Source organism: Oncorhynchus clarkii, chromosome 8 (assembly GCF_045791955.1).
Source record: "Oncorhynchus clarkii lewisi isolate Uvic-CL-2024 chromosome 8, UVic_Ocla_1.0, whole genome shotgun sequence".
Lineage (NCBI taxonomy): Eukaryota > Metazoa > Chordata > Actinopteri > Salmoniformes > Salmonidae > Oncorhynchus > Oncorhynchus clarkii.
Genome location: NC_092154.1, coordinates 11059726 through 11085842, shown reverse-complemented (window position 1 = coordinate 11085842; position 26117 = coordinate 11059726). Strand labels below are relative to the sequence as shown.

At 42.7% G+C, this 26117-nt stretch overlaps 1 protein-coding gene across 2 annotated transcripts in view; it reads left to right on the top strand.

Annotated features, from left to right (window-relative positions):
• The window catches only part of LOC139414938 (kinesin family member 26Aa), a 186266-nt gene that overhangs the window by 41227 nt on the left and 118922 nt on the right, over window positions 1-26117 (top strand). Inside the window, exons 1-2 of one of the 2 annotated variants that reach the window (XM_071162584.1) lie at window positions 14258-14500; window positions 25539-26003. In XM_071162584.1, coding sequence (XP_071018685.1) covers window positions 25701-26003 — 303 coding nt within the window. In that variant the 5' untranslated portion in view covers window positions 14258-14500; window positions 25539-25700. Of the gene's footprint in view, window positions 1-14257; window positions 14501-25538; window positions 26004-26117 lie in introns of those variants that run through there. The other variant, XM_071162585.1, reaches the window with a different exon arrangement.

Below are 26117 nucleotides of genomic sequence, written 5' to 3'. Positions count from 1 at the left end.
GTCAACATTTGACACCAGAAGACATATCCTGCCTATATTGTCGACACAAAGAGTTGTCCGTGCTATTATGGCCCTGCTTCCTGTCAAAACAGGAAACCGAAAGGGGCAAAAGGGAGGATAGGAACGTGTTGTAGGCCTATTTGAAGTGTAGTCGGCTCGAGGTCCATAGTGTTCTGCTTTGACCTTCCTGGCTTTAAAAACAAGTCCATAAAGGCTGGGTCTTGCTGCTGGGATACACCTGATGGGGATGTTTTCATCTCTCCACCACAGCATGTCGGAATATTTCACCCCTGCTTTTGACACTTGTTTTCTTTTTGGGAGAGATTCCACCTCCCAGCCCAAAACAGAGCCTAGGATCAGGGGGATTTGGAGTGGAACATACGCTGGCCCGTTGACCACTCTTGTCAGCATTTGTTTTGATTGTCCGTTTAGGAGGGGAAGGCCCTGTTAGTTGGGTTTGATGGTTTGATGGATTTTTTCCACGAGGCTATCTATTGCTTGATAACCTTGATGCATGTTAGTTTTTCCTCAAAGTTCTGTCCTGTTTTTACAGCCCACATTGTTTATTAGCTTTTGCCCACCAGGGACAACAATTGTGTCAACACCTTACAAGTGGGTTAAAATAGTTTGGCATGTTGGCAGTGGCACACTGGCTGCCCAATGGGCAACAACATAGAGTGCAGTGAATTGTGTGGCAGCCAGCGTAAGAGGTTACAGCAGGCGTGCACTGACATTGACAGAACTGTGTTGGCATTAACCCGAACTAATGTTTTAAATTCGATAGACAGAGGGAGAATAACGCATGACGAGTTCAACAAACGCTGCTAATTATCAGGCGAAACACAAACCGTCTGGAAAAATGACGACAATGCTTTGCTGCTGGCAAATACGCCACGGCTGTGCCGGCTTTGCCTGAGGAGGAACTGTCCTAGAATATCAATGAGGCATTAGTTTAGCTGGTGTGTGTGTGTGTGTGTGCGTGTGTTTGAAGCCTGTGGTGTTTGATGTTGTTTGCCATGGCCGTCTGTTTGGTTGAGGCATTCATGGTTAAGCAGATAGGGTTGTCCTCATGGGCCCTCTTCTCTGGCCTCTTGCTGTGATTGATGTTACTCACAAACCCATAATGCACTGGCTCATGGGTTCATGGTAGCGTTACACTTATAATATAGATTCTCGTGCTGTGGTGGTCTTATCGAGTGTTAGGTATTGTATTTCAGCAAGGAAGTAGCCTGTCATACATAATGAAAACTGCAGTGGTTCATGTTTGTTCTTAAGAGTATATAAACGACAGTATAGTCCTTCGCCGTCTAAGCATAACTTGGAGGAGTTGGAATCCGATGAATTGAGTGCACAACCTACAGTGGGGAGGAGTATTTGATACACTGCCGATTTTGTAGGTTTTCCTACTTACAAAGCATGTAGAGGTCAGTCATTTTTATCATAGGTACACTTCAACTGTGAGAGACGGAATCTAAGACAAAAATCCAGAAAATCACATTGTATGATTTTTAAGTAATTAATTTGCATTGTATTGCATGAGTATTTGATGACCTACCAACCAGTAAGAATTCCCGGCTCTCACAGACCTGTTAGTTTTTCTTTAAGAAGCCCTCCTGTTCTCCACTCATTACCTGTATTAACTGCACCTGTTGGAACTCGTTACCTGTATGAAAGACACCTGTCCACACACTCAATCAAACAGACTCCAACCTCTCCACAATGGCCAAGACCAGAGACCTGTGTAAGGACATCAGAGATAAATTGTAGACCTGCACAAGGCTGGGATGGGCTACAGGACAATAGGCAAGCAGCTTGGTGAGAAGGCAACGACTGTTGGCGCAATTATTAGAAAATGGAAGAAGTTCAAGATGACGGTCAATCACCCTCGGTCTGGGGCTCCATGCAAGATCTCACCTCGTGGGGCATCAATGATCATGAGGAAGGTGAGGGATCAGCCCAGAACTACACGGCAAGACCTGGTCAATGACCTGAAGAGAGCTGGGACCACAGTCTCAAAGAAAACCATTAGTAACACACTACGCCGTCATGGATTAAAATCCTGCAGCGCACGCAAGGTCTCCCTGCTCAAGCCAGTGCATGTCCAGGCCGGTCTGAAGTTTGCCAATGACCATCTGGATAATCCAGAGAAGGAATGGGAGAAGGTCATGTGATCTGATGAGACAAAAATAGAGCTTTTTGGTCTAAACTCCACTCGCTGTGTTTGGAGGAAGAAGAAGGATGAGTTTACCCCCAAGAACACCATCCCAACCGTGAAGCATGGAGGTGGAAACATCATTCTTTGGGGATGCTTTTCTGCAAAAGGGTACAGGACGACTGCACCGTATTGAGGGGAGGATGCATGGGGCCATGTATTGCGAGATCTTAGCCAACAACCTCCTTCCCTCAGTAAGAGCATTGAAGATGGGTCGTGGCTAGGTCTTCCAGCATGACAACGACCCGAAACACACAGCCAGGGCAACTAAGGAGTGGCTCCGTAAGAAGCATCTCAAGGTCCTGGAGTGGCCTAGCCAGTCTCCAGTCCTGAACCCAATAGAAAATCTTTGGAGGGAGCTGAAAGTCCATATTGCCCAGCGACAGCCCCGACAACTGAAGGATCTGGAGAAGGTCTGTATGGAGGAGTGGGCCAAAATCCCTGCTGCAGTGTGTGCAAACCTGGTCAAGAACTACAGGAAACGTATGATCTCTGTAATTGCAAACAAAGGTATCTGTACCAAATATTAATTTCTGGTTTTCTGATGTATCAAATACTTATGTCATGCAATAAAATGCAAATGAATTACTTAAAATCATACAATGTGATTTTCTGGATTTTTTCCCCCACATAGTTAAAGTGTACCTTTGATACAAATTACAGACCTCTACATGCTTTGTAAGTAGGAAAACCTGCAAAATCAGCAGTGTATCAAATCCTTTTCTCCCCACTGTATATTGCTTTTCAAGGTTTTGACGCTGAACTCTAAGAATGTGAGGCAAATATAGAATCGTCAAGAACTCCAGTGTGTGAGAAATTCATTTGAGGGTTAGAATGGCCCTATCACTGGCTCGTCCTTTGGAGTGATGCAAGATGAAGCTCTTACTGTGAATGTCACATGTCCTCTATAGTGACAGGAGGTGTCAAAGACGTCAAGGAGTCTGGAAACGACCTTGAGGAGAGTGCTGATGGCCTATAGAGTGTCAGAGCTGGGCTGCATTTGAGTGTCTGTCTGTCTATCTAGAGGCTGTGGGTGGAGTGGATTTTCCGGAAGAAGGAAAATCTGCAGGCTATGCTGACATTCCTAGCTGACATATCTAGCACTGAAGCGGGGGGTGAGTCATCAATAAATAGTGCAAATAAAGAAATTAACACTGACTAGTTTGTGATAGTAAAGATGTTTGTCCTCAATTTGAATCAAGACTTGATGTGACGCTGAATTAATTTGACAAAGTGGGGTATCATTTTAATGGGAAATGTTTCAGTAACTTAACTCAATCAATCAATCAAATTTATTTTATATAGCCCTTCGTACATCAGCTGATATCTCAAAGTGCTGTAACTCTAGTGTCCTTAGTCACCCTGACAAGACTGTGTCAACAATTGGTTTAGTCAGGGTGACATGACATAGGTTATCCTTTGACAGCCTACACAAAATGCCAAGAAACAATATATGCACCTGGACAGCTGCATAAATACTGTATTTCTATCTAACACTTAGCACCTCTGCTCAAATTTTTTTTTTTTAAACTGTGTTGTATTTATATATTTGGTTATAGTTCCCCTCCTGTAGCAGCTGTAAATGTACATTTTCTCCCGAGAAGACTATCAGTGCTTTAAATGGAGTTGTTGCCTACATTGTAATTGTGTTCCTTTTAGATATCAATTTGAACAAACATGAAGAGAAAATCATACAGTACATCTACTTGGGAGGAGATTATTTCAGCACTGCTTATAAAATAAAATATCTCAGTCGACTTATTCGAGACGCTTCCATTGATCAATGTACTAATTTGCTTCCCTGATAAGCAGGTTTTTAATCCTAATTATTCTTTGAAGTGTATTTGATATTGTGAAAGGGAACTGCTTCATATCCTCCTCAAGCTCTAATTACCACATATATTACAACTATTCTCCTTTGTCCGTTCAGGCGTTGACGAATAAGTCAAATCTTTCTTTTATATCTGGTTTTCATCCCTCAAATGAATTCAGCCCCAATTAGCAACTTTTTTTTCTCTCTCAGGTGCTTGTTGCACAGGTCACCTTTTTTGTATGGAAAGTGACCCTACCTTGTCTGCTAAAAGCTCTGTCTGTGCCGCCTGTCTCATTTGAATGTAAAGTGGACCAGCGAAAGTGGCTCCCTGACTCTGTTCTTTATGGCAGCAAGGCTGGGGGCCATTGTCAATCTCGTGCCGGCAGACAGATTGTGACTGAGCGACCATTGTCACCATGTTTGATAGGTTGAGCGCCTGGCAACAATAAGACCCCATTTGCTCTCAAATACGAGGATCATCACCTTCTGAGCTTTCGCAATATGAATACATTATGTATGAAACCCTATCAGAATTCTATCTACATGTACAATGTACTAACTACAACCCATATTTTACGGTGCATTCGGCATTACGTTACAGCCTTATTCTAAAATGTATTAAATCTTGTTTTCCTCATCAATCTAGACACAATACCCCATAATGACAAAGCAAAAACACATTTTTAGATATTTTTGCAAAAAACCCCTGAAATATCAAATTTACATAAGTATTCAGACCCTTTACTTAGTATTTTGTTGAAGCACCTTTGGCAGCGATTACAGCGTCAAGTCTACTTGGGTATGACGCTACAAACGTGGAACACCTGTATTTGGGAAGTTTCTCCCATTATTCTCTGCAGATCCTCTCAAGCTCTGTCAGGTTGGATGGGGAGCGTCGCTACACAGCTATTTTCAGGTCTCTCCAGAGATGTTCGATCGGGTTCAAGTCCGGGCTCTGGCTGGGCCACTCAAGGACATTCAGAGGCTTGTCCGCTCCTGCGTTGTCTTGGCTGTGTGCTTAGGGTTGTTGTCCACCCCAGTCTGAGGTCCTGAGCGCTCTGGAGCAGGTTTTCATCAAGGATCTCTCTGTACTTTGCTCCGTTCATCTTTCCCTTGATTCTGACTAGTCTTCCAGTCCCTGCCACTGAAAAACTTCCCAACAGCATAATTCTGCCACCACCATGCTTCACTGTAGGGATGTTGCAAGGTTTCCTTCAGACGTGACGCTTGGCATTCAGGCCAAATAGTTCACACTTGGTTTCATCAGACCTTTAGGTGCATTTTGGAAAACTCCAAGGGGGCTTTCTTGTGCCTTTTACTGAGTGGTGGCTTCTGTCTGGCCACTCTACCATAAAGACCTTATTGGTGGAGTGCTGCAGAGATGGTTGTCCTTCTGGAAGATTCTCCCATCTTCACAGATGAACTCTGGAGCTCTGTCAGAGTGACCATTGGATTCTTGATCACCTCCCTGAGCAAGGCCCTTCTCCCCAGATCGCTCAGTTTGGCCGGGTGGCCAGCTCAAGGTAGAGTCTTGGTGGTTTCAAACTTCTTCCACTTAAGAATGGAGGCCACTATTTTCTTCAGGACCTGCAGACATTTCTTGGTACCCTTCCCCAGATCTGTGCATTGACCTCATGGTTTGGTTATTGCTTTGACATGCACTGTCAACTGTGGGAGCTTATATAGATAGGTGTGCCTTTCCAAATCAGCTCAATTTCGAGTCTCAAAGCAAAGGGTCTGAATACTTATGTAAATAAGGTATTTCTGTTTTTTAGTTTTTATAAATTTGCTAATAAGGCTGTAACGTAACAAAATCTGGAAGAAGTCAAGGGGTCTGAATACTTTCCGAATATACTGTATAATGGATTGACTGCAATGCAAATAATGGTACTTTAACTTAGCATGAGAGTCAAGCTAAACAAAACCGCTACGCATACCTCAACATTAACATTAACAGGGTCAGATGGCTTTCGCAGTGTTGCTGCTGTTAACAAGCAATCAGCAGCAGCCAATCATATCCAGCGCGTGTGCAATTCCATCAGCCAGCCCTGCCTAGTGTGCTACCGGTGCTAACACTCAACATCCATGTTTACCTGTCTTCACTCCTGAGCTGCATGGGATTGAACCTGCTGTGAATCACAGCGTTGCCCCGGACTTGGGAAGTGGAGGAAGGCGAGGCGGAGGGGTTATAATTTCTGAATAGACGGATCTCATATCTGGGGTTGTGAGTCACCTTACCCCATTATGACTACCATTAGCTTTGATAAAAGGCAGGACGTGACTGTAATAGGGTGTAATGGCTCTATTAAGATGCTCCATTAGCGTCCTCCCCCCTCTTCTTATAGTCAATTACGTCTGTATCATTATCATCGTTATCCTTCCGTCGCCTTGTTTCTTGCTGTTGCCTGGATTTGTGTGACAGTCGAGCCGTATATATTGCTTGTTCAGTCAAACCAGGGATGCCGTACTTTCATATGTCTATCAACTAAAACTGCACTGAATTGCTCAGTTTATATGCCGTTTTTGATTAATGGATTCCATTTCCATTACAACAGGTTGTATTGTATAAACATGTCCTTCATGCACTTACTATAGTTGGCAACATTGTGCTCAGTACATTTAGGGTACTGCAATGTTTTATCGGAGCTCGAGGCTAATTGGTATCCATGCACAGTTTAAGAACCTACACATTAGGAGAGAGAGAGAGAGAGAGAGAGAGACTTCAGGGGGTCCTCAGTATCTACATCCTGCGCTGAGGCAGTGCCTCCAATGAAGTTCGATGAAAGAAGGATTCTCAGAATAAACAAGGAGAGTGGTCGTCTTTGAGTGATGGTATACTTATGTCATAATGATTCAAACTCAATTCAAATGTGTAGTCATCTACCCACAACAAACACGGTAGTCATCCTTTCGGTCTCACACTGGCCCAACGCCACAGTTCTTCTAGGGGCAGTAAAGAACAAGGAAAGGGTGTGCCCCATTGTGCAAAGTACTTTAATTGGAATTTCCTCTGAAACTGGAGCCACAGTGTAAAACATCCTTTGGTCAATATGCTCTTTAAACGCATCAATGGGTGGTTTTAAGAACACAACAGACCACAATGTGAATCTGTGGGATTGGCTTGTTTCCTGTTTCTTTCATATCTTGCTAAAAGGAAGGAAGATGGTTATTCAATTATCTTAAGACTTCTGCTAGGAACCTTTCATGTGGACAGTCCTGTTAACCCACTGGGAACACACTGTTTGAATCAACGTTGTTTTAACATGATTCATTTATAAACGTATTGGGACCCTGGCTTCAATGTGGAAAATACATTGGGACTTGAAGAAGTCATCAACCAGTAGTGTTTTCATCTCATTTCAACCAGCGTTGTAAACATTGAAATTAGGCTAAAACATACATTTAAATACATTGACTTTACCTGTCTAACAGGTTGTTGCTTCAATATAATCTCAACATAATCATCGGAATTATGTATACGTTGAAATTGCGTAAAGTTCCACCTAGAACCTAACGCAATTCAATATCCTATATTCAGTATACATACAGTATATTGAGTGGTTGAAAATATGTTGAATTTCATATTTGATTCAACATTTTATTTGACCTTGTTTCAATGTTGATAGAATGGTATGTTTGAATAAACGTCATTGTTTCAACGTCATGCTATCAACCTAAATAAGGAGGTATATTGAAATAGAATGTGAAGCCACAGTCCAATGATTTCTGCCTGTACAGTGACTCCTACTGGTAATGCACTTTGTGGAGAAAAAGTCTACCATTCAGATGCCTTCCTGAACCCTGCTTAGCTTCAGAAACGAGCTGTGTTTGATTTAGCTGACATCACATCTATAAACGTATCAGCTTCCATACTCATTTACATAGACTACCTAAATAACATTGAATAGTTGAAAGTAACCTCTAACTTTTCTTACACAAGGTGTATGTGGGAAAAAAAACATTGGAGTGAGGTTGGGTTTATGTAGGCTGCATTGACTTCTGATTTGCCATGTTTAATATCATGGAGTAGGTTTACATGTACACCTATGGATAGTCAGATTAATATAATAGTTTGTTTAAAACGTTTACATACTGTACATAGTTCTGATGATTATGTTGAAATTACATTGACGTAACAAGCTGTTAGTCAGGTTAAGGTAATGTATTTAAGTTAAAGTTTTATCCTAATTTCTATGTTTACAACGCTGGTTGAAATGAGATGAAAACACTACTGGTTGATGACTTCTTTCAAATCCAATGTATCGTCCACATTGATTCCACATCACACTACGTTGACAAATGATGTTGAAACAACGTTGATTCAACCGGTGTGTGCACAGTGGGTTGGGTCTAGGTGAAATTGTAAAATAAGTAGATTTTACAAAAGGAGTGTGGGCAAATTGAAAAGGCGACAATCCTTGTCAACAGAGGAGGTCTGCTGAACATAACTAACATGCTCCGGATTTTGTTTGGAAATTCTCTCTCTGTTTAGAAGTGTTTCGAAAAGAAGGCTGGCCATTCTACACATCCTGCGCACCTCTTTGTCTGTGTGGAGTGAGCCTCTCTCTCACGATGTGCTGTCTGTTTAGGGACTTGGGTCTCTGCTTTGCCCAGCTGGAACCTGTCCTCCCCTGAGGGCTTTCAGGCCGCTGTGCTGCACTCTGCCAGAGCGCTCGTACACATTTGTTAGCATATAAACTACAAGCCGATCGCTTTGCTGTTGCACACGTCTCCACTGCACTCAAAAGTGATTTATTTTCCAACTGTGGGAGGGAACCTTTGAACGATTGGTCATTTCAACTGTAGTTGGGGTGGTTACGGTATATCTTCCACATTTTCTCTTCAGCTACTTTTTATTATTTTATCATTTATGTGATGACACTTGTTTATGATGAGAGAAGGAGTGTCGGGCAATACAGTCAAACAATGAAAAACTCCATTAGAAAATGACACTTGGCATTTGCCTTGACGGCGGCCACCAACTGTAGCGGTGCTGCCAGAACATCAGTCACAGTCCAAGTATAGCCGGAGATGGAGTGACACGTTTGACAAAGGACCCTCCGGCGAAGATCCCCTCTCCCAACTAACCACCCATCTCCCCCCATTTCCCCTAAATCCTGTGTGAGGTCTACCGGTTGTATGGCGAATTGTATATTGTCTTCTCTGACAGTATAAGTGAGGGTTTCAGTACCCCCCCCCCCCCTCCCCCCAGCACCGCAGAGCTTTTGGACGGCTGCCAGGGAGTTCTACACAGCGTTTTTAATTAGGATCTGGCTGGCCCTATGAATATGCACAACATGGCTGCTCTATGTTTCGACTATGATGTGGGGGTGGCTGGGGAGCGAGGGGTGGGTGTGTGGGGTGGGGTGGTTGGCATTATGGAATTCACCTTCCTGTTTGCAGTGAGACCTTGGAGCTACAGGCAAAAGAAAGGGGAAAAAAACACTGGTATACCAGGACACAACCAATCATCCAACAATATTAACCTGTCTGTGTGTGGCTCTGACCCACTTTCTCAAAGCCTGAACTTGTTCTCTTTACGGCACACAATGAATTGCATTTCGCTGCACCTGCGATAACATCTACAAATCTGTGTACGCGACCAATCAACTTTGATTTGATTTTAATTCTATTTTACAATCGACTCAGTCTCATAATAGCTTACCACATTGTGAAAAGGACCTGTCAACATTAGAGAAGACATCTCCTGAAGTGCACCTAGCTAATCCCCAAAACCCTCACAAACTCATCCATCACCAGCCTTATTCTGTAAGCTCTGGGGTAGAGCACACTGAGCTCCCATCAGCTCCCCAACAGCTCCCAACAGCTCCCAGCAGCTCCCAGCAGCTCCCAGCAGCTCCCAACAGCCATCCTTATGAAGGGGGTCCTAGATCAGTAGACTAGATGAGATTTTGATTCTTTCATCAGCTTGCTGTACAATCGCCCGTCTGCTGCTATGGGACAGGGATACCACCATGCCTTGATTAGTGACTGGTCCCGATTAATGAATAGCATTATGAGCCTGTGAGACCGGAGCGTGGGCTTTAAACCCCCAGCCAGACAGAATAAGAGCGGATACAGGCCTGTGGCACCATGAAGATGCATCTGCGGGCAGATTGCTGACTTTATGTTCGGAGCATACATTAACCCAAAACTTTGGAGCAGTTTCACTGCTGGCCAAGTTTCTCCACTGCTTGACATACTGTAGACTAACCTTGTTTCTCCACTGTGCAGTGTCCTTACAGCGCAGTGTCCTTACAGCGCAGTGTCCTTACAGTGCATACTGTAGTCTACAGCGCAGTGTCCTTACAGCACAGTGTCCTTACAACCTCGCCAAGCAGTGTCCTTACAGCGCAGTGTCCTTACAGTGCAGTGTTCTTACAGTGCAGTGTCCTTACAGCGCAGTGTCCTTACAGCGCAGTGTCCTTACAGTGCAGTGTCCTTACAGCGCAGTGTTCTTGCACTGTGCAGTGTCCTTACAGCGCAGTGTTCTTTCAGAGCAGTGTGTCCAGTGTTCTTACAGAGCAGTGTCCTTAGTGTCCTTACAGAGCAGTGTCCAGCAAAGCAGTGTCCTTACAGCGCAGTGTCCTTACAGTGCAGTGTCCTTACAGCGCAGTGTCCTTACAGTGCAGTGTCCTTACAGTGCAGTGTCCTTACAGCGCAGTGTTCTTACTGTGCAGTGTCCTTACAGCGCAGTGTCCTTACAGCACAGTGTCCTTACAGCGCAGTGTCCTTACAGTGCAGTGTTCTTACAGCGCAGTGTCCTTACAGCGCAGTGTCCTTACAGCGCAGTGTTCTTACAGCGCAGTGTTCTTACAGCGCAGTGTCCTTACAGAGCAGTGTCCTTACAGCGTAGTGTCCTTACAGAGCAGTGCCCTTACAGTGCAGTGTCCTTACAGCGCAGTGTTCTTACAGCGCAGTGTTCTTACAGTGCAGTGTTCTTACAGTGCAGTGCCCTTACAGAGCAGAGTCCTTACAGTGCAGTGTTCTTACAGTGCAGTGTCCTTACAGTGCAGTGTCATTACAGTGCAGTGTCCTTACAGCGCAGTGTCCTGACAGAGCAGTGTCCTTACAGCGCAGTGTCCTTACAGCGCAGTGCCCTTACAGAGCAGTGTCCTTACAGTGCAGTGTCCTTACAGTGCAGTGTTCTTACAGCGCAGTGTTCTTACAGCGCAGTGTCCTTACAGAGCAGTGTTCTTACAGTGCAGTGTCCTTACAGAGCAGTGTTCTTTCAGAGCAGTGTCCTTACAGCGCAGTGTCCTTACAGAGCAGTGTCCTTACAGAGCAGTGTTCTCACAGCACAGTGTCCTTACAGAGCAGTGTTCTCACAGCGCAGTGTCCTTACAGAGCAGTGTTCTTACAGAGCAGTGTCCTTACAGAGCAGTGTCCTTACAGAGCAGTGTCCTTACAGCGCAGCGTTCTTACAGAGCAGTGTTCTTACAGAGCAGTGTCCTTACAGAGCAGTGTTCTTACAGAGCAGTGTCCTTACAGAGCAGTGTCCTTACAGCGCAGTGTCCTTACAGAGCAGTGCCCTTACAGCGCAGTGTCCTTACAGCGCAGTGTTCTTACAGCGCAGTGTTCTTACAGTGCAGTGTTCTTACAGTGCAGTGCCCTTACAGAGCAGAGTCCTTACAGTGCAGTGTTCTTACAGTGCAGTGTCCTTACAGTGCAGTGTTATTACAGTGCAGTGTCCTTACAGCGCAGTGTCCTTACAGAGCAGTGTCCTTACAGCGCAGTGTCCTTACAGCGCAGTGCCCTTACAGAGCAGTGTCCTTACAGTGCAGTGTCCTTACAGTGCAGTGTTCTTACAGCGCAGTGTTCTTACAGCGCAGTGTCCTTACAGAGCAGTGTTCTTACAGTGCAGTGTCCTTACAGAGCAGTGTTCTTTCAGAGCAGTGTCCTTACAGTGCAGTGTCCTTACAGAGCAGTGTCCTTACAGAGCAGTGTTCTCACAGCGCAGTGTCCTTACAGAGCAGTGTTCTCACAGCGCAGTGTCCTTACAGAGCAGTGTTCTTACAGAGCAGTGTCCTTACAGAGCAGTGTCCTTACAGAGCAGTGTCCTTACAGCGCAGCGTTCTTACAGAGCAGTGTTCTTACAGAGCAGTGTCCTTACAGAGCAGTGTTCTTACAGAGCAGTGTCCTTACAGAGCAGTGTCCTTACAGCGCAGTGTCCTTACAGAGCAGTGTCCTTACAGCGCAGTGTCCTTACAGCGCAGTGCATTTACAGAGCAGTGCTCTTACAGAGCAGTGTCCTTACAGAGCTGTGTCCTTACAGAGCAGTGTTCTTACATCGCAGTGTCCTTACAGAGCAGTGTCCCTGCAGAGCAGTGTTCTTACAGTGCAGTGTCCTTACAGAGCAGTGCCCTTACAGAGCAGTGTTCTTACAGTGCAGTGTCCTTACAGCGCAGTGTTCTTATAGCGCAGTGTTCTTACAGCGCAGTGTCCTTACAGAGCAGTGTCCTTACAGAGCAGTGCCCTTACAGAGCAGTGTCCTTACAGAGCAGTGCCCTTACAGAGCAGTGTCCTTACAGAGCAGTGTCCTTACAGCACAGTGTTCTTACAGAGCAGTGTTCTTACAGAGCAGTATCCTTACAGAGCAGTGTCCTTACAGCGCAGTGTCCTTACAGAGCAGTGTCCTTACAGCGCAGTGTCCTTACAGCGCAGTGCCCTTACAGAGCAGTGTTCTTACAGAGCAGTGTCCTTACAGGGCATTGTCCTTACACAGCAGTGTCCTTACAGAGCAGTGTCCTTACAGCGCAGTGTCCTTACAGAGCAGTGTCCTTACAGAGCAGTGTCCTTACAGAGCAGTGTCCTTACAGCGCAGTGTCCTTACAGAGTGGTGTCCTTACAGCGCAGTGTCCATACAGAGCAGTGTCCTTACAGAGCAGTGTCCTTACAGCGCAGTGTCCTTACAGAGCAGTGTCCTTACAGAGCAGTGTCCTTACAGCGCAGTGTTCTTACAGAGCAGTGTTCTTACAGAGCAGTGTCCTTACAGAGCAGTGTCCTTACAGTGCAGTGTCCTTACAGTGCAGTGCCCTTACAGCGCAGTGTCCCTACAGAGCAGTGTTCTCACAGCGCAGTGTCCTTACAGAGCAGTGTTCTTACAGAGCAGTGTCCTTACAGAGCAGTGTCCTTACAGAGCAGTGTCCTTACAGCGCAGCGTTCTTACAGAGCAGTGTTCTTGAAGAGCAGTGTCCTTACAGAGCAGTGTTCTTACAGAGCAGTGTCCTTACAGAGCAGTGTCCTTACAGCGCAGTGTCCTTACAGAGCAGTGTCCTTACAGCGCAGTGTCCTTACAGCGCAGTGCATTTACAGAGCAGTGCTCTTACAGAGCAGTGTCCTTACAGAGCTGTGTCCTTACAGAGCAGTGTTCTTACATCGCAGTGTCCTTACAGAGCAGTGTCCCTGCAGAGCAGTGTTCTTACAGTGCAGTGTCCTTACAGAGCAGTGCCCTTACAGAGCAGTGTTCTTACAGTGCAGTGTCCTTACAGCGCAGTGTTCTTATAGCGCAGTGTTCTTACAGCGCAGTGTCCTTACAGAGCAGTGTCCTTACAGAGCAGTGCCCTTACAGAGCAGTGTCCTTACAGAGCAGTGCCCTTACAGTGCAGTGTCCTTACAGAGCAGTGTTTACACAGGTGCAAATGTATTATATTTAGTCCATTTTGGGTGTTCTTTTTTGTTTGTTTAGTTACTCCATTTATTATTATGTATTGTAGATCACTGATATATTTTTTTCGCATCACCCTTTAACATAATATTTCATTTTATGCATTTAATTTGCTGTATATGACATTTAAATGTGTATGAACCTTTTTTATAGGTGAATGCTGTGTGTGTTTAACAATAAAAGATGCAGGTAATTCTGTAGGCCTAGGTCTATGCAGCCTGAAAGACAAGACTAGGAAAACAATTTAGAAAGGGTAGAAATAGAACTACCCAACAAATATCATTTAACCTCGAAGAAAATACTGGTAGGTAATCAAATTATATATCCATTATTAAGTCCAACTCAGTGAACATGCAATTACTTTTTAACCTACAGTTGTATCATGTGTCCAAGGACATATTGGCAAATTGCCGAGACACTCGCGAGAGACAACATTCAGCAATTTCTCATACGATAGTCTAGGTTAGAATAAACGAGTGACTTCGCGGTAGAAGTGGACTTTGGATAATCTTTGTTCATTGAAGTGTCAACAGCGGCACAACTGCTGCTGGAACGCCCAACTGTCATCTGTGAATGAGAGAGGCTATGTGATTTACATTGTGAGAGAGTAGAGAGACCACTATGTTCGTCTCTGTTTAGTTAGTTTTGGAAAAGTTAAGAGAGCACGCTGAGGAACTTCTTCCCGCGCTTGGAAAAGGTCCTTGCTCGCGATTGTGGGCCCATCTGCCTGCTGGTGTTTTTGGAGAGGAATACTGTCGGGAGAGAAAATAAGAGCTGGTATAAGACCTGGTAGGGCCGAGAATTTAAGGTAAAAAAAAATACTTGATTCTCTAATGTTCAGTTCAGGTGCAAATGTTCGCTGTTTTACTTGACATTGAATGCAGTGATATAAACTATATTATAAATTGGGTGGTTCGAGCCCTGAATGCTGATTGGCTGACAGCTGTGGTATATGTATGACAAACGTTTATTTTTACTGCTCTAATTATGTTTGTAACCGGTTTATAATAGCAATAAGGCACCTCGGGGGTTTGTGGTATATACCACGGCTGTTGTGTTGTGCGTAAGAACAGCCGTTAGCTGTGGTATATTGGCCATATGCCACACCCCCTCAGGCCTCATTGCTTAAGTGTACTTAGTTGTCCATGTTCAAACATTTTATAAATTACATTTAGGTGGGAAATTATCCTTCCACGTGCTGAACCATATGCACTGCCATGTGCCATAATGATCACAGTTGAATGCAATCCTAGTATAAAGGCCTATGGCTCTATATGTGTATATAAATGTGTATATGTATAGAAATGTGTGTGTGTGTGTATGTATATATATATATATATATATATAGTTGAAGTTGGAAGTTTACATACACCTTAGCCAAATACATTTAATCTCAGTTTTTCACGGTTGGGATGGTATTCTTCGGCTTACAAGCCTCCCCCTTTTCCCTCCAAACATAATGATGGCCATTATGGCCAAACAGTTCTATTTTTGTTTCATCAGACCAGAGGACATTTCTCCAAAAAGTGCCATCTTTGTCCCCATGTGCAGTTGCAAATTGTAGTCTGACTTTTTTTATGGCGGTTTTGGAGCAGTGGCTTCTTCCTTGCTGAGCGGGCTTTCAAGGTTATGTCGATATATAACTTGTTTTACTGTGGATATAGATACTTTTGTACCTGTTTCCTCCAGCATCTTCACAAGGTCCTTTGCTGTTGTTCTGGGATTGATTTGCACTTTTCGCACCAAAGTACCATCATCTCTAGGAGACAAAACACGTCTCCTTCCTGAGCGGTATGACGACTGCATGGTCCCATGGTGTTTATACTTGCCTACTATTGTTTGTACAGATAAGCATTTGGAAATTGCTCGCAAGGATGAACCAGACTTGTGGAGGTCTACAATTTTTTTCTGAGGTCTTGGCTGATTTCTTTTGATTTCCCCATGATGTCAAGCAAAGAGGCACTGAGTTTGAAGGTAGGCCTTGAAATACATCAACAGGTACACCTCCAATTGACTCAAATTATGTTAATTAGCCTATTAGAAGCTTCTGAAGCCATGACATCATTTTCTGGAATTTTCCAAGCTGTTTAAAGGCCCAGTCAACTTAGTGTATGTAAACGTCTGACCCACTGGAATTGTGATACAGTGAATTATAAGTGAAATAATCTGTCTGTCAACAATTGTTGGAGAAATGACTTGTGTCATGCACAAAGTAGATGTCCTAACCGACTTGCCAAAACTATAGTTTGTTAACAAGACATTTGTGGATTGGTGGAAAAACAAGTTTTATTGACTCCAACGTAAGTGTATGTAAACTTCCGATTTCAACTGTATGTACTGTGTATGCATGTGTTGTTGTTTTTTTTATTTTTTTACAAATGATATGTTTCTATAACAAGGACTATATCTTTAGCCACTATGTGATGGAAGAATGTGATCAAACCTTAGATAAAGTAGAGCAAGTATTATTGTACATTTGTGTAACTTTTACATATAGGTTATTCAGTTGTAAAGACAGCTCTCCAATCCAAAATGTTTCCATGCTCTTTAACAATATTCCATATGCTACTGGTATTTAGATTTCATACTTTTGTTTTGTTTATAACCAATTGACCTTCCAAATGTATTGATTTTTGGGGGAAGAAAGTATTTGGGCTTTGTGTGGTATAAGATAGGGCTATTATTATGGTTTCCTGACCTCCATCTCTACATCTGATAAAACATGCAAAATGTAATTCTGTTGGCCTCACAGTAGGCCAAGCTCTCTCAGTAGCTGTGGGAAAGTAAGGGGCAAGGAGGTTAGAAGTCGCACAGACTCCAGCTGGTCCACTGTAGAACCACTGTACCAGGGGCCAATTTAGAAAGAATAGTCACATCTGTCTCAACAGTTTCTCAAGCATTAGGAGAAGGGAGAAAGGAGAAACACCATTGTTTTGTTGTTTAAACACCCTGGGCATCGACCGTTAACGACGCAGTACCCGCATTTGTATGTGTAGGCGTTTAGGAGTTTAAGAAAACATGGCCGCATTGTGTGGCTAGTTAACGTCTTAACTCAACAGGCTGTGGTAGGAAGTCCATAAACTGTGCAGGAGACACACTTGTGTGAGAAAGTATAGATTAGAATTTGCTGTTGTATCCTTGCTGCTGTATAGTGTAAACCTTCTATTTCCCCTCTGGTCTGTTTGTAAAGAGAAGGAAGCGGACAGAAAGCAGAGAACATGAAGACTGGGATTGAATGTATGTTGGAAATAGTAGTCTTCTCTTAGTCCCTGTCATATCAGTGTAATCAGAAACATCTCTTAGTCCCTGTCATATCACTGTAATCAGAAACATCTCTTAGTCCCTGTCATATCACTGTAATCAGAAACATCTCTTAGTCCCTGTCATATCACTGTAATCAGAAACTTCTCTTAGTCCCTGTCATATCACTGTAATCAGAAACATCTCTTAGTCCCTGTCATATCACTGTAATCAGAAACTTCTCTTAGTCCCCTGTCATATCACTGTAATCAGAAACATCTCTTAGTCCCTGTCATATCAGTGTAATCAGAAACATCTCTTAGTCCCCTGTCATATCACTGTAATCAGAAACATCTCTTAGTCCCTGTCATATCACTGTAATCAGAAACTTATCTTAGTCCCTGTCATATCAGTGTAATCAGAAACATCTCTTAGTCCCTGTCATATCACTGTAATCAGAAACATCTCTTAGTCCCTGTCATATCACTGTAATCAGAAACATCTCTTAGTCCCCTGTCATATCACTGTAATCAGAAACATTTCTTAGTCCCTGTCATATCAGTATAATCAGAAACATCTCTTAGTCCCCTGTCATATCACTGTAATCAGAAACATCTCTTAGTCCCTGTCATATCACTGTAATCAGAAACTTCTCTTAGTCCCTGTCATATCACTGTAATCAGAAACATCTCTTAGTCCCTGTCATATCAGTATAATCAGAAACATCTCTTAGTCCCCTGTCATATCACTGTAATCAGAAACATCTCTTAGTCCCTGTCATATCACTGTAATCAGAAACTTCTCTTAGTCCCTGTCATATCAATGTAATCAGAAACATCTCTTAGTCCCCTGTCATATCACTGTAATCAGAAACATCTCTTAGTCCCCTGTCATATCACTGTAATCAGAAACATCTCTTAGTCCCCTGTCATATCACTGTAATCAGAAACATCTCTTAGTCCCTGTCTTATCACTGTAATCAGAAACATCTCTTAGTCCCTGTCATATCAGTGTAATCAGAAACATCTCTTAGTCCCTGTCATATCACTGTAATCAGAAACATCTCTTAGTCCCCTGTCATATCACTGTAATAAGAAACATATCTTAGTCCCTGTCATATCACTGTAATCAGAAACATCTCTTAGTCCCTGTCATATCACTGTAATCAGAAACTTCTCTTAGTCCCCTGTCATATCAGTGTAATCAGAAACATCTATTAGTCCCTGTCATATCACTGTAATCAGAAACATCTCTTAGTCCCTGTCATATCACTGTAATCAGAAACATCTCTTAGTCCCTGTCATATCAGTGTAATCAGAAACATCTCTTAGTCCCTGTCATATCACTGTAATCAGAAACATCTCTTAGTCCCTGTCATATCACTGTAATCAGAAACATCTCTTAGTCCCTGTCATATCACTGTAATCAGAAACATCTCTTAGTCCCTGTCATATCACTGTAATCAGAAACTTCTCTTAGTCCCTGTCATATCACTGTAATCAGAAACCTATACAGTTTACACACAGTATTTGTATGTATGTCTGAGCATAACTTCCAATACTGTTTGAACACAGATGTATTGTCCTCAGAGAGTCTATAAAGAGAAGACACTCCTAACCCAGGTGTATTGTCCTCAGAGAGATCTATAAAGAGAAGCCTCTCCTAACACAGGTGTATTGTCCTCAGAGATATCTATAAAGAGAAGCCTCTCCTAACACAGGTGTATTGTCCTCAGAGATATCTATAAAGAGAAGCCTCTCCTAACCCAGGTGTATTGTCCTCAGAGAGATCTATAAAGAGAAGCCACTCCTAACCCAGGTGACAGTACTGCAGGTCTCATTCTCTACACTGTTGACACTGTCATCAATAACCATAAGTCATTCTCTCCTGGTTGTTTTACAAGTTAAGTCCCATGGTGTAAATTCATTAAGGACGTTTCCTCCAGAAGGCGTAGAAATGGGATTATTTCAAGAGGTGTACTCTGCTAATAACTATCCTTTCAATTTCAGTGTGATATTAGAAGGATAATATTGGACTGTCTTGTGTCAGTTCAAATGTGGAACCCATGTTTCAGCAGCGCCACCGTTGATAGCGTCACTGACACTTGTTGAACAACCTCACTCGCATCTTTGGTATCCCTTCAAGCAGATGTACAATATTACGCCTTTATCCTCACCTCTTAACAGACTCCGCAGTCTGTCTCTTTCAATGGGCCGTGAGACAAAGGTAATGATGAGCAGGTTTGGGGTTGTAAACTATCGTAATGTTCCCCCAAAAGCCTCTTGTCTGGAGTGTTTCCAGAGTGTGCCTGGCTGCTGCCACCCGGGTCTGGGTCTATGGACATGCAGGGCCCAGCGCAAACACACGGAGCAGAGACCTGGAGATATGCTCCTATTCAAAGGCATTGACTCATTACAAAGGGAGGTCACAACCCTGCTCTTTCTTCAGGCAAAGGACTCCGGCATCCATTTTGACGGTAGGAACCACAGCCAACGGCATGCTCTTAAATCTCTGGACAAAGTGAGAAGACCTTCCAATGGTATTGTTTTTGGGCCTGCTGTATTCAAGTGGGTATTGATGAGTCAGGGGGAGGGTGGATGGTCTTCAAGAGACTCGGGGTCTTACCGGGAGCTTACATCTGTGTGCAGGACTTTTAGAAGCTCGACAGCTGTTAAAACGTAGGTTATAGACTGACAAAAGCCAGACCGTTTTGTATCATTGTTATGGGAAATGCTTGTTATGCATTACCATACAGACACACCAGTGCTTGTTATGCATTACCATACAGACACACCAGTGCTTGTTATGCATTACCATACAGACACACCAGTGCTTGTTATGCATTACCATACAGACACACCAGTGCTTGTTATGCATTACCATACAGACACACCAGTGCTTGTTATGCATTACCATACAGACACACCAGTGCTTGTTATGCATTACCATACAGACACACCAGTGCTTGTTATGCATTACCATACAGACACACCAGTGCTTGTTATGCATTACCATACAGACACACCAGTGCTTGTTATGCATTACCATACAGACACACAAGAACTGATATACAAGAATTTGAGTCCAGACTCCAGACAGAAGGCAATAACTAACTCAATTGGGCTTTTTTAAAGTTTGGGTCCCATTGGATTTGGTTTCTCATCCACCAGTCGTGTCTCATGTGATAAGGCTGTCTATTTATGAAGAACCACTCATTCCTCTCGCATGACATTCTGCACAAAAACACGAGAGACATTCTCAACAATGTTTTTTTTTATCCCAAAAAGTTATCAAAGTCAGATAACGAACTGGTCGTTGGAACGCAGAGCTCCCTGGAGCCTTGAACAGATTGCAGCATCTGGCAAAGCCTGTCCACCAGACCCCAACCTCCTGTCAGTCCACTCCCATGCTCCCCTGCCTCAGACAAAAGCACTCAATCACCGAGCACTGTTGCTGAGGATGGCTCTTTCTACTCCTGACCTCCGGCTCACTCCAACACAACATAAACCTCAGTGACATATAGGAGGGGAACTCCCGCTCACACCCCCCGCCCCTGCACCCACGCCTGAGACACAACCGCAGGCAGGGCCAAGCGCAGTTTATTACCAACCTTAAATCAACTTTTATACAATGTCCAGTGCGAGGATAGAGAAGTTGTGCATTGTGTGTTGTTGAGGTACTGCGAGCAGCTGTCGTGAGTTCAGTGTGCGTTCAAGTTCACTGTTCAGAATCAGGACTTCTTGGGAAGGTGTTTGAATAATGATTTAAAAGGGAAACGTTTCACTCACAGTGTTTGAATGTTGGTGATGGTAATGGATGTGTTCAGCTGCGTTTATTTCCTTTATAAAAGGTGTCTAGTGATGAGTTCAGTAATCTATCCTTCATGACTACTCAACAAACTGTTGATATTACTAGACATTGTTGAACTACCCTATTCTGTAAAAAGATGTTCTCAATCGGATGTTAAGGTAGTACAGTACAGCGGGTGTTTTTCAGGTCTTTCTCTTGGCTCACGCTCATATTTACCCCTGCAGATATCTTACACCACCCATCAAGGAAGGAAACCTTTGAGCAAAAAAAATCTTTGTTGCCTGTGTTCCTCTCTGCCTCATCCTATCTTTTCTGCTAAGGAAGGATTATTTTTTTACCGATCTGAGCCCTTAGGTAGTCTCTAAATGTCTTGGTCTGAAAAGTTTTCTGTTAGAGTAACGTCCTTTAGTGATGTGCGGGTCAGATGTTTGTTCACCCTCACCTGCCCACAATTACTGTTAACCATCTGCGGATATAGAAAATGCGCTGTACAGTCAGAGATGGCGGAGATATTTTTTTGTCAGGCTTTTAGGTAGGCCTATGTTCTGCTTAGGATTTCCAACATTTTGGTAGGCTATTTGTTAGTCAACTTTTCTATAATTAGATACATGAAATACATTTGTATTGGTCACGTACACATATTTTGCAGATGTTATCGCGGGTGTAACAAAATGATTATGCTCCTAGCTCCAACAGTGCAGTAATACCTAAACAATATAAACATTAAAAAAAGAAAAAGAAAGGAATGAAGACAATTTGAAATATTAGAACGAGCAATATAAATGTATATGTATATGATTGTGTGTGTAGACATTCGTATTATTATATTCATAAAAAAGGTGAGTACAGCAGTAGTTATATAGGATGAGCCTTGACTAGAATACAATATATACATATAGGCCTTCAGAAAGTATCCCCTTCACTTTTTACACATTTTGTTGTGTTACAGCCTGAATGTAAAATTAATTAAGTTGAGATTTTGTGTCACTGTCCTACACACAATATACCATAATGTCAAAGTAAAATTATATATATTTTTATTTAAAAAACAAACATATTTATTAAAAATGAGAGGCTGAAATGTCTTGAGTCAGTAAGTAATCAACCCTTTTGTTACGGCAAGCCTAGATAAGTTCAGGAGTAAATATTTTCTTAATAAGGCACATAATAAATTGTATGGACTCACTCTGTGTGCAATAGTGGTGTTTAACATGATTTGTTTATGACTACCTCATCTCTGTACGCCACACATACAGTTATCTGTAAGGTCCCTCAGTTGAGCAGTGATTTTCAAACACAGATTCAACCACATATAACAGTGAAGTTTTCCAATGCCTCAAAAACAAGGACACCTATTGGTAGATGGGTAAAAAATCAGACATTGAATATCCCTTTGAGCATGGGGAAGTTATTAATTACACTTTGGATGGTGTATCAATACAGCCAGTCACTACAAAGTTACAGGCGTTCTTCCTAACTCAGTTGCCGGAGAGGAAGGAAACCGCTCAGGGATTTCACCGTGAGGCCAATGGTTACATTAAAACAGTTACAGATTTGACTGTGATGGCTTTGATAGGAAAAAACTGAGGATGGATCAACCACATTGTAGTTACTCCACAATCCTAATCTAAATGACAGAGTGGAAGCCTGTATAGAATAAAAATATTCCAAAACATGCATCCTGTATGCAATAAGGCACTAAAGTAAAACTGCAATAAATTTGGCAAAAAAATTAAGTTTATGTTCTCAACACACACTGTTATGTTTTGGAGAACCAATACAACACATCACCGAGTACCACTCTTGTCACGTGTGCTCCCTCTCCTGCCTTTAGGTCACCAGGCTCCTCGTTAGGGCACACACCTTTCACCAGCGTTAGCCGCATAATGACACTCACCTGGACTCCATCACCTCCTTGATAACCTGACCTATATATGCCACTCCCTTTGGTTTCTTCCCTAGTTGTCATTGTTTCTGTTCCTGTGTCAGTTCTGTGCGTTATTCGTGTGTTCTTGTTTTGTGTTATTTTACTTTTATTTATTAAAACACTCACGCCCTGAACTTGCTTCCCGACTCTCAGTGCACATCATTACAACTCTTCATATTTTCAAGCATGGCGTTGGCTGCATCATGATATGGGTATTCTTGTAATCGGCAAGGACTAGCGAGTGATTTAGGATAAAAATGTATGGAATAGAGCTAAGTACAGACAAAATCCTAGAGGAAAACCTGGTTCAGTGTGCTTTCCACCAGAAACTGGGAGACAAATTCACATTTCAGCAGGACAATAACCTAGAACACAAGGCCAGATATACACTGGAGTTGCTTACCAAGATGTCATTGAATGTTCCTGGGTGGCCTAGTTGACTGAAATCGTCTTGAAAATCTATGGCAAGACTTGCAAATGGCTGTCTAACAATGATCAACAACCAACTTGACAGATCTTGAAGAATTTTTTAAAGAATAACGTGCAAATATTGTACAATCCAGGTGTGCGACTTACCCAGACTTACCCAGGAAGACTCACAGATGTCATCGCTGCCAAAGGTGATTCTAACTCTATGTATTGACTCAGGGGTGTGCATACTTATGTAAATTAGATCTTTTTTTATTTCATTTTCAATAAATTTGAAAGCATTTCTAAAAACATGTTTTCACTTTGTCATTATGGGGTATTGTGTGTAGATGGGTGAGAAACATGTATTTTATACATTTTAATTTCAGGCTGTAACACAACAAAATGTGGCATAAGTCAAGGGGTATGAATACTTTCTGAAGGTACTGTACTTTATTTTGTATGTATTTATTTTACATTTATTTAACTAGGCAAGTCAGTTAAGAACAAATTCTTATTTTCAATGACGGCCTACCAGGGAACAGTGGGTTAACTGCCTTGTCCAGGGGCTGAACGACAGATTTTTTTTACCTGTCAGTAAAAAAATCTGCAACCTTTCGGTTACTAGTCCAATGCATACTGTATGAAGTGGGTAGAACAGTATGTAAACATTATTAAAGTGTCCAGTGTTAAATGACTATGCACATAGGGAAGCAGTCCCTAAGGTGCAGGGTTGAGTACCGGGTTGTAGCCGGCAAGTATAGTGCATTCAGAAAGTATTCAGACCCCTTGACTTTTTCCACATTTTGTTACGTTACATCCGTATTCTAAAATGGATTAAAATATTTGATTTCCTCATCAACCTACACATAATACCCCATAATAACAAAGCAAAAAACAGGTTTTTAGAAATGTTAGCAAATTTATTACAAATAAAAAAACAGAAATACTTTATTTACATAAGGTTTCAGACCCTTTCTTTATTCAGTGCAAATATTCAGGGCTTGCTGCTTCTCTTCTGTTAATACTTCTTGCCCTAGAATACTAAATTAACCCCTTGCTCACCAGAATAATGTCATAAATCAATAGAATGAATGCTTCAATCTAGTTGACATCTGTAAAGTTTTATCTTTCATCCCTGCTTCTCTCGGGCAGCAAAGATGTTTAGGGACCGGGGAGAAAATTAAATAACTCTAAACATTACATCAGTTTGGCCGCTTTTAAGGAAATAAAAGCTGTGAAAACTACCCAACATGTACATTTAAGTGGCTAAAATACTATCAGCTTTTATGATGCCGATTAAAATAGTACCTTTACAGACAGTCCCTAACCGTGGTTGAAATACTATCAGTTTTTATGATGCAGATTAAGATAGCACCTTTACAGACGGTCCCTAACCGCACATTCATTCTGTCAAGATGCTGAATTAAATAAATTATATTTCTCCACTCCTTTTTCAGAGTTAAAATGTACATTTGGTATATCATTTCACTGCAATAAATACTTAATTCTGCAGGAGTTAATATTATATTAGACTATGTGAGAGGTTATCAGTCAGCGTCAAGATTTCAGTTCGGCTATTCAACCCATCTGAACAGCACAATTCCCTTGACGTGTCATTTTGAGGTCCTCCTCTTGTGACTCTCAAATGTGTATGTCGCCTCACAATCACCACACGTGACATAGCCGGCACCGCTATCATTCTATTTTCACCACTTTTACCAAATCTTTCCCAAACATTAGGTTACTGTTCTGGCCCTCCCTTCAATTTATTTTAAACTCTCTATTTCGCAGCTTTTCTCTTATTGAATTAAACTCTGTTTTCCTTTTTGCCTCACCGGATCAACGTAAACTTTTGCTGCCCCAAATTATTTGGCAATTGCCGTGTATTTGGTGCGCTACAGTTAGGCCTTAAAACTTAGACTATGCACTAACGCCAGATAAAAATAATGAAAGAAAAACCTCAATGTAGCCTATAGATATGAATTGAGCAAGAATTGTACATTTATGGATTTTCAATGCATTGTTTTCTCTCAATATTTCATGACCCATATCCACGGGGACTGCAGGTTATGAGTCAACCCTCGCATCACATCCTTATACAGCTAACTGTTTCCTGAAGCTGTGTTGTATTCGTTGAGACTCTTGGATACCCATCTTCCATTGAGGCCATTGAGTTCATCAGTGGATATGGTAGTCATGACTACCCTAGCTCTTGATGGTGTGCACTTCTCTGTGATGGTATCCGCCTGGAGCCTGTGTGTGTGTGTGTGCTTGCATGTATGTAGGCTATGTAATGTGTTTGTCTTTTAATAGAATACTGCAATATATGTTTTCGAATAAGTAGCAGTATGGCATATCAGAAATAAGAGAAATTAACTGAAATGAAATGATCTTGAACAAACCTGAATATTTGAGATCTGACTCGTGGGTTGACTCTAATCTCGTTGTTTCTCCACAGGACCCGGGATTCGCCGTGTTCCTGTTCGACAAGCTCCAGCACCTCCAGTGTCCACATAGGGGCCCGTATGCTAGAGAGGACAGCACCTGCCAGGTCTGTGGCACTGCCCTCCACCAACTGAGACGCCTGGCCCTGCAGAAAGCCTTGGGCCTCACCGGAGACATGCCCGACCTGCATCCTGGAGCCTTCTCCTCAGGGCTGACCCCCCGCCCTGCCGCCCACAGCGTGGGCACCCTACCCTGCCAGGACTGGTCCATGGAGGACTCGCCAGCCAAGCAGCCACCCAGGTTCTATGATCAGATTCCTGGGGAAAGGTTCAGGGGGGGACTCCAGGGTTGGGGTGGGATCCAGAGCAGCTACATGGGAGGGTCCAAGTCCACGGTGAATCCCATACCACAGCACTTTCTGGAGGGAGTGTGGAGAGTCTCTCGTGTCAGGAGGGATCATCACCCTCATTCTGCTATGGTAAGTTCATATTCTCTTTTGTTTTCTTTAGGTTAGGGTATTTTGGGCTAGACTTCATTCATACAGTTTCGGTCTTTTAAGCATTATGAAATGTATTCAGACCTGTGTTTGTCC